Source organism: Helianthus annuus, chromosome 10, assembly GCF_002127325.2.
Source record: "Helianthus annuus cultivar XRQ/B chromosome 10, HanXRQr2.0-SUNRISE, whole genome shotgun sequence".
NCBI classification, from domain to species: Eukaryota; Viridiplantae; Streptophyta; class Magnoliopsida; order Asterales; family Asteraceae; genus Helianthus; species Helianthus annuus.
Window position 1 is genome coordinate 89,137,837 of NC_035442.2, and position 9,370 is coordinate 89,147,206.

The 9,370-nt window shown below is 34.1% G+C and overlaps 1 protein-coding gene across 1 annotated transcript; it reads right to left on the reverse strand.

Annotated features, from left to right (window-relative positions):
• Window positions 1-497: 497 nt before the first annotated feature.
• Window positions 498-6,410, reverse strand: LOC110884642. Its single transcript, XM_022132367.2, has 2 exons — window positions 5,954-6,410; window positions 498-702 (listed from the first exon to the last, which is right to left on the reverse strand). Exons 1-2 carry the CDS (start codon window positions 6,242-6,244, stop codon window positions 607-609), a joined length of 387 nt encoding a protein of 128 aa, XP_021988059.1. The 5' UTR covers window positions 6,245-6,410; the 3' UTR covers window positions 498-606.
• Window positions 6,411-9,370: the final 2,960 nt, after the last annotated feature.

Below are 9,370 nucleotides of genomic sequence, written 5' to 3' on the forward strand. Positions count from 1 at the left end.
TTTAAATTATTTTTCCCTTTACTTAAGGATAATGTTTAGTTGTAAAAAATAAGAAGAAAAAAACCATATATTTACTATAGTAGCGTAATTATGTGTAATTACTTTAGAGTGAATTACATAATTCTCTACTAGTGTAAATGCACGGATTTTTTTAGATTCTGAAACTAAAATACGCGCTTAATAAGATAGAAACAAAATTCTCTTCTTCACTTCTTACCTTCGTTATATTAATTAGATAAAAAAGTCCATATCTATTACATTTTAAAATTTTGCTCAACCTCAAACTTAACTAAGCAAATGAGGTCCCAATTTTTTTGTTTGCTTTATACTTCTATAAAGATTAAGCCGGCTCTGCCATCACAACATGTTCTGTATCTACGTTTCCATGTGTAAAACTGAGCGGCCGCAACTTACCACAACTCACGGGTTCTTCTACTAGTATGTGTTATTGGTGACATTTTGTGGCATGAAAATACGTCACTTGGATCAGAAAAAAATACATGAAATAAAGTATCAATTGGCATGAAAAGATAAACCAAAAAAATCGTCACATGAAATGTCCCGACAATTTTGTCTGCTTCTAATAATTCTGGTAATACATATGAACTATGAAGGACAAACCGAAGGAGCAGGATTAGCAATAAAAGTAGGGGTTTCATCTCCAGGCATTAACACAGAAACTTCTCTTGCATAAATATTTATCTGCAGCCACAACAAGTATATGATGAGACAGCCAATAAAACCAATCAAGACTTTAACTTTGACCAAAACCCATAAATCTTGGGAAGAACTTTCAATCTAAATTTCAGTTTCATCTAAAAACAGCAATCCAAAGTTAAATTAAGCAAAAAAAAAAAAAAAAATAGTAGTCTAAAGCTGAATTGACCAGCAAGACACAATGTTGACTTGACCCTCAGCAAAAAAAAAAAAAAAAAAAAAAAAAAAACCAGCAATCTAGAGCTGAATTGACCAGCAGGAACACAATCTTGAATTGACTTTCAGCTAAAAACAACAATCTAGATTGAAATTTTGGCCAAAAAAATAACAGCAACCTAGAGCTGAACTGACCAGCAAGAAACACGATGTGGAGCTAACTTTCAGCATAAAACAAAAGGTTAAATTTCAAAAGAAAAAAAAAAAAACCCAGCAATCTAGAGGTGAATTGACCAGCAAGAAACACAAGTTTAGTTGAGTTAAAAAAAATCTAGAGTTGATTTTCAGCCCAAGAAACAGCAAACTAGAGTTAAATTTCAGCAAAAATAAAATAAAAAGCAGCAATCTAGAGGTAATTTGACCAGCAAGAAACCAATGTTGAGTTGACTTTCAGCAAGTTCAATGATATCTAAAGCAATTTTTTTTTATGAAGTATGAATCAAGGTGTAATTTTGTAAATATGTAGTTGGGGCTGGCCGCTCAGTTTCGAGCTGGGTTGTTTTTTAAGCATTTTATTTATGAAGTATGACTCAAGGTGTAATTTTGTAAAAATGTAGTTGGAGTTGGCCGCTCGGTTTCGAGCTGGGTCGTTTTTTAAAGAATTTTCCTTTCAAAAAAAAAAAAAAGAAGTATGAATCAAGGTGCAGTTAATTGGCATAATTGTTGATGTTTCTATTAATCATATATTAAATCAATGGAGTAGTTTGGATTAATGGAATTGAACAAGTTCACCAAAAGGAACTTTTGACTTTAATTACTAAATAATCTAATAAATTAGTAATGAATAAGACAATAGCTTAAGTTGATAATCTGAAAAGAATCTTAATCTATACTATCCAAAGAATTTGATTTCTTATTCCGTAAATTATGGGGCGTGTTTCTTTTACTACGAATATATAGAATTATGATCAGTCATTTTAAACTACATAACAAGTTAAACAATATAAGGCTGGAGGGTGTGGGGGTCGTCCCCAGCCCGTCTCCCCTCCGACGCCGCACCAGCCCCCATTTCCCCCCACCGGCGTCGTCCTGCTCGTCCACCCTTCGACGATTGAGACGCCCCACTAAAGACAAAACCATACTCACACACACATATACATACAACTCATATATATATATATATTTTAGGACCATCCTTCATTTTCTTACCTCCATCCTCTTTGCCCTATCCTCATATCTGATCTACGTAACGCTTACATAGTGAATAATCCTCCAAGAATGAGCTATCACCATACTGAATAGCCTAACTTTCTTTTTATAGAATTACATATAACTTGTGTCTTTTTTCTTTTGTATATTAAAACTAACTTATTTGACACTGACAAGTCAAACATGATGAGGGTTTCTTGCACTTTTGATTTGTACCAAAAAGCCACATGGGGTTGGTAATAAACAATAATGGTTTTAGGGTACCAAGATTCAAGGATATTAAAAGTAGATAATTGAAAGTTGGACATCACCACATGTTTGTAGCCAAAACAGGTGACTTCTTGGTCCTAACAAATCATCAAAAGCAAACACACCACTATATTAATGTCTACCTTTGCTTTGCTTGTGTCTATTTCCTAAAGCATCAAAGATTCATGTAAAGTAGTCACTTAATTCTTTATTTTAGTTTTTAATACCCTTATATGTTTTTTAATCAATGGTCCTGTCTTAACCATAACCATGAATTTCAAGCAAACTGTTTTGTATTTTGTTTCTTAATTAAAAAACGTAAACAAATCAACTAAAGGAATCACTTTTTAGCCATAATCATGGAACACATAAAATAACAGTCGTGATTGATAGAATGGAAGAGATATAAGAAATAAAATCTCATCTATTTATTAAAATCTGACTTAAGGGCTAAAAATGATTTTTAGTTGCATTACAATGCTAAAAAAATTAATACAACTATATAAAAATAATTATAAATTCATCTTAAACCCTTCCCTAATCAGGAGCACATAAAAAAAGTTTATCTTATTCGCACACCCTTTTTCGCTCTCTCTATATATCTAAGTGTATATAGTGAGAGAGATAGAGGGAAGGACCAGTGATCTCTTGGCCTAGTGGTTAAGGGGGAGGTGGGAAGTTTTGATTCTCTTGAATGTACTGGGTTCAAGTCCAGACAAGAGGGATTTAATACTAACTTGGTGATACTAACTACTAACACGGTTAGCGATATCCTAACCGTATGTTGCTCAAAAAAAATATATAGAGGGAAGGGGTGTGTGAACTATCTCTCTCTATATGTATATAGTGAGAGAGATACAAGTAAGGATGTGTGAATATTAACGCCCGATATAAAAATAAGAGTAAACTTCCAAAATGGTCCCTGAGGTTTAGTCACTTTAGTCCAAAACTCAAACATTTTGAATCTGAGTTCCCGTAGTTTCAATTTTGTTGTCATTTTCATCCAAAATCAAAATATGGACTATGGTCAGATTTTTCAGTTAACATTCAGTTTTTTTTTTTTTTTTTTTGTCTTTTCCTCCCTTTTAATAAAGGGCAAAATGGTTAGATTTTTTTATTTGTTATAATAAAACGTTAAAAAAAGACCATTTTGCTCTTAATTAAAAGAAGGAAAAATACAAAAAAAAATGGATGTTAACTGAAAAATCTGACCATATGTTGACTTTGTATCAAAATGGCAACAAAATTGAAACCACAGGGAGCCAGATTCAAAAGATTTGAGTTTTGGAGGAAAGTGACAAAAGTGACCAAACCTCAAGGAACATTTTGACAGTTTACTCTAAAAATAAAATCTCAAACTATTTATTAAAATCTGACTTGAAGGCTAAATTGATTTTTTTAATTACGCTACAATGAAAAAAAAAATAGCAGAGCTATAAGAAATAATGATGATTTAAATTAACATAAGTTTGACATTTCAAATCAAGCATCACATTAGGGATATGATGGTAGTGGGCCTTTTTGTAAAGGGTGTTCCACAAAATGAAACCTGATGATAAATAAAGTAACAAAATATCAAATCTGTTGCAAGTAATCTTACTTTTTTCTTAAAAAATAGATGAATTGTTGCTATTGAACTAAAGTGAAATTTATTTAATTCTAAGAGAATTTTAGTAAACTCTTAAACTCAATCTGATAAGCTTCTAGGTTGTTAAAAATAATATTTCGATTTTTTTTTTTTTAATTTCAGTTTGCCCATTAATCAGAAAAAGTAACTAAATCCAAAGACAAATGATGAATATAATCACTTAATTGGCTTCTTTTTATTTTTAAAGAAAAATCCTATCTTGTTTATTCCCATGTCCTTTATTGGACAAAATCATAGAGGAAAATACCCAAAATCTACTTTTAAATCCACTAAACAAATAAAACTAAAGAAAAAAAAAAGATAGAAATATCATCGCCTTATACCCTAGTGAGTGACATATTGGGTTAGGATTAGGCTTTAGGACCGTCCTGGATTCAATTCTCACAAGGGAAGTTTTTCTCATATTTATTAGGTTTCCTTCTAAATTGGTGCATAGCCATTATGACTAACGGAGATGGATATGATCGGGTGGTTTCGCTGGAGGCACGATTATACTCCAGTGATCCGTCAGTGATCCAAAGTTGCCGTTCAAAACAAAAATTAAAAAACACCCTTAATAAATATGTATAATTCCTATTTCATTGAGAAAGGGTTGAATCAATTCGTGCCAACACGTGTATGTCAAAGTGCTTCGCTGGTCCTGCTTTATAATCGTAGAATTTTCTGCCGTTAAAAAAGACATATGTCAAAGTATAAATCATATTGAAGTGACAGTGTAGTTATATAAATTGACGATGTGCATCCTAGACATCTATTTTACATAAGAGTGTCCACATCATCATTCATCCACACGTTTATAAATTATTGATTGTTTCGTATGTTTTACTTTTTAAAAACAAATGTATGTGTGTACATATATAATTGATTATTTTTTAATAAAACTATTTTAATTTGAGCTAACTTTTTCTTTTTCGACCACGGTCACCAACTCTATTCAACCACCATTGTCGCTAATCGTTCAGGCACCACCATCGAAATCCTACATAGCATCGAACTATCCACCATCAAATCACTCCATGGCCATCTCCGTTAACACCTTTACTACCAAATTCGGCATCTCTCCACCATCAAAATGCCCTAAATCCAAACCCGCCAAGAATGAAACTAAAAACACAAAACAAAAACACTACAAACATCCCAAAATCATCCATTGTGGTTCTAATGGGAGGAGTAGTTGCCACTAGGTGAAGTTTACCTTGGTCTCATACTAAATATATAATACAAAATTAATACTATTCTCATATACATATCAGCTCATTAGATAAAGAAAAAAAATATATACTTTACAAATCTATATGTAAGTAAGTATATGCTACACTCGTGGCTAAGAAAACCAACGTTAGTCTTGTTCAACTTTGTACCGGTTTGATTATATTTTACTTGTTTATAAAAAATCGTTTCAAATTCTTGTTTAACCAGTTGAACCGGGCGTTATGATCTGGTTTTCATATCTATCGCCTGAACGCTTTAAGCTACGTAATTAAAATGCATGTATGACAAAGTTTGGCTTATACACTGATAATTTAGATAACTCACCTTTCACAACATGAAAATGATACCAAAAATTTAATTAATCAAAACACTTAATGTTACAAACATTCTGTGATATAAGAGGTTATATTATATTGATGGTTATAAAACTTTCGTGTTAAAGTAATCTTAACCAATATTGGTCCATTTATCTAGCATCTAAATTAATGGTCAGAAACTATACAATTATACTACACTTCTATTTTAAGTTGACATTTTTGTCCTTGTAAACAAAATACCTTTGACCAAAAACACTTGTGTTGAAGGAGACAAACATTTTAACCAATCAAACAGCATAACTTAAAAATCTAATGGAATGTTTTATAATATATATTTATAAAAATTATAATACTTGCCAAACAACGTTTCAAAAAGAAAAAAAAAACAATTAAAAGGGTAAATTGGTAATTTAAAAAAATAATAAAATATTAAAAAAACACGTACTTTTGTAGGTGGGTATTCAAGTTTCCCATGGTGTGAGTGAAGATCTCCAAGACTCCGGGCTCCGGTGGCAGCGGCGGATGACGGTGGGCGGAGAAACCTTTCGAAAAGAGCCATGACAAGAAACATACAAATGAGAATAGCAGTAGCAACGAGTCCAAACGACACCGCACTCACTGAGTTATCGAAATTCCTCCAGTGTTCGTCGTCACTACCAACACCAAGAGTACAACTCGTACTGCGGCTGGTACTACAACTGCTCAGTGGAGCTACACTTGGTGGTGAACTTCTCATTCTCTTTCTCTCTCATCAGGCACAGAAGCATGTGAGTTGAGTTAGAGATGCAGATGCTAAATCTCTTTGAAGGTTGAATTTGGGTTTTGTTTGAAGAATTTGGGAGACTCAAAATGGGGTTTTGAAGGTGTTGGTTGTCTGAAGGGAGAGGGTAAAATGTTTTTTTTTCTTTCAACAAAATAATAATGTTAGAAAAAGGGGTTAAATCTTAAATGTACCCATGAACATGTGGATCTTCAATGCATTTTACAATACACTTAGTTATTTATCCGTAAGATGCGGTGGAAGCGTCGATTTACAATTAAATACTCGTTTACCGTTAGTTTATCAGTTGTCTCGTGATATATTGTATAGTAGTTAAGTTAGTTTTCTTACTCGTAATATGTTGACACTCGTTTTTTCTGTTAGTTTATCGATTATTTGGTGATATACTTTTGTTAATTTTTTTAACTGTTAGTTTTTATCAATCTTTCCATCAAATTAACCATAAGTACATAATGCTTTAACCATAATTCATTAATCGATACAAATACGAAATGCAGTATGCTGAATATTATAAATTTAACATTAATCGATCAAAAATAACATTATAAATTTGTATCAATAATTACAACGATTTGTTTCTTTGTTAATCTCATGATGATGATTTTTTTATAATTTTTCTTTGCTTTGTAGGGGGAAGACGGGTGCTTCTCTCCATAGGGCATACAAGAGACAGGTTATTGGCCGGAGCCCGCCATATTTAACATATAGAGTTTTTTATACGTTAAATATGGCGGGTTGCCACCAATTGTATGCCCTAGGAGACAATCACTTATCTTCCCCTTTCAAAGAAGAAACGTGTGACCTGTCACACCTTCAAATTCCACATGCGGAGTACTACCGCGAGACGTATGATTGACCAGGATCCAGCCACCAATCATATTGAACAATTGAAATAATACTAATATAGTTTCACCAAACCAATACGATTAGTGACAATTAAAGTTTAAGTCTAAAGTGTTCAAGTTCAAAACAGCAATATAAGAAAAATAGCGGAAGCATAAGTATGATGGTTCAAACATAAATTCATAGTTCATGATTATTTAAGAACTCAACACGGGTTAAGGCGACCACTACACTTCCCCAAGCTGCAAGCTCCTAAGTCACTGTGTACCTGCAAAGCATGAGGTAGGGTATCAACATAAAGTTGGCAATTTCATGAGTTTGTCCATTTTTAATTCCATAAAACTTGTTTAAGTAGTTAAGTTACTCATTTATATCATGCCATGGGAAGCTACCCCATATGTAAGTTACTAAACTGCGTAATACCGAATACTTAGCAACCTCATGTTTGTTGTTTGCACACCCTGACTTTTGCGGAAGCGTTGTTTATTTGGTGTGACTTCTTAATACCATAGCAACAATCAAAACAATGCTATATGATAAAAACACGAGATGTTTATCCATTTAATAAAGTTTAGAAACTACCACAATACCATTGTTTAAAAAACATCAATACCAAATTAAGTTACAAGCCATGACATGTTTAAACGAGTTCACAAGACTCAACAAAAATACTTAAATAAAACCTGAGTTTAGAATTATGTATCCCGTCCAGGAAAGGAATACATCCTCTAAACTCAACAACCCTGGATAACATCTTTTATTCAAACGCAGCTTGACACACGCATACCCCGCCAGATCCACTAGTTCCCTGAAATACATGTAGTTTGAAAAATAAACAAAAGTTGAGCGAGTTCATGTGTCACAACCCAACCGATGGCGGAATCATCGGGGCGCGGCACTGAGCGAAACAGATTGTTCAGAAGTTTCCACAACAACTATCATACAATTCAGTTATATAACACGTCCCATACCGTGTCCCAAACAATAACAAGTTATCGTAGAAATCAACTAAACAATATGGGAACTGTTCCGACTACTCAGATTCTTAATTATTACAGACCGAATATAAATATTGTTTTAAGACTTCTAGACGGCTAACTGTAAATCTTACTGACTACAGGTGCCAGTACAAGATCTACAGATAATTATGGCCCTGGAGCAGTTACGTGGACACTGTCCTAAGGTCACAGGCTCCTAGAAGCTTATTATTGCCTCGCTTCCCTAGCACGCTAGTAGCTTAAACACCTGTCACATACGTTAAAATAACAGTCAATACATATAATGTAAAGGTGAGTACACAAGTTTGATATAGCATATAGAGTTTGAATAGTTTACGCATAACCAAGCACGTACACAAGGGCAAACGATGCATGTAAATTATCAACATGGGACCATCGATACCAACGACTTCGGGTTGACTGTCCGAGACAGTTCGCAATACATGATTACCACCGTAATCCATGCAAGTAATTGTCCTTAGCAACCCCCGTGTGAACGGGTGCTGAGTCCAAACTATAGTACTACGTTGCTAAAGCAGGCAGATAGCACTCCACGTGTAAACATAATAAACAGCAATCATTTAGACAAGTAATACATGCAAGTAGGTTAGCGTTCAAATAGTTTGTGTTGTTTGTGAATTTGATAGATTACGTATGTAACACCCAAAAGTGCTGAAAGCAAAAAGGGATCGAGTATACTCACAGTGGTTGGTTGTGGATTGAAGGGAGCACTGAGAATAGGTTAGCCTGAATAGTTCGATAACACAACGATGAGTAACGCGGAAAAGTAAACAATGTACTTGGATCGAGTAGGCCATTCGATCGGACAGCAGTTCGATCGAGTGGGCTGTTCGATTGGTTTGAAAGTCCGTTCGAACATTCATTCGATCGGCCGGCTGGCTCGATCGGCTGGTTCCTTCAAGTGGATTGTTTCTTCCTTTGATGTGAAGGATGTGTTTGTGTATGATGGTTTGTACTACCTTTCAAGTTGGCCGATCGAACAGCTGTTCGATCGGTTAGCCCAACCGATCGGTTAGCACTTCATTGTTTTCAAATATGTCACTCGATCGGTTGGCATGCTCGATCGGGTGACATTCCAATGTTTCGAAAAGTCTAAGTGTCTTGAAGTATAGTATCTCATGATTCGAGCAGTAATGTTTACAATCGAGTGGCTCGATCGATCGAACAGAACCTCGTCAATACTACACTTTGTGAGTTTGTGGGACTAAGTGCTAGTCGA

Coding starts and splice junctions, on each gene's coding strand:
- LOC110884642 (XM_022132367.2), bottom strand. CDS start 6,244: ATGAGAAGTTCACCACCAAGTGTAGCTCCACTGAGCAGTTGTAGTACC. Junction 703..5,953: donor TTGAATACCCACCTACAAAA/GTACGTGTTTTT, acceptor TTGTGGCTGCAG/ATAAATATTTATGCAAGAGA.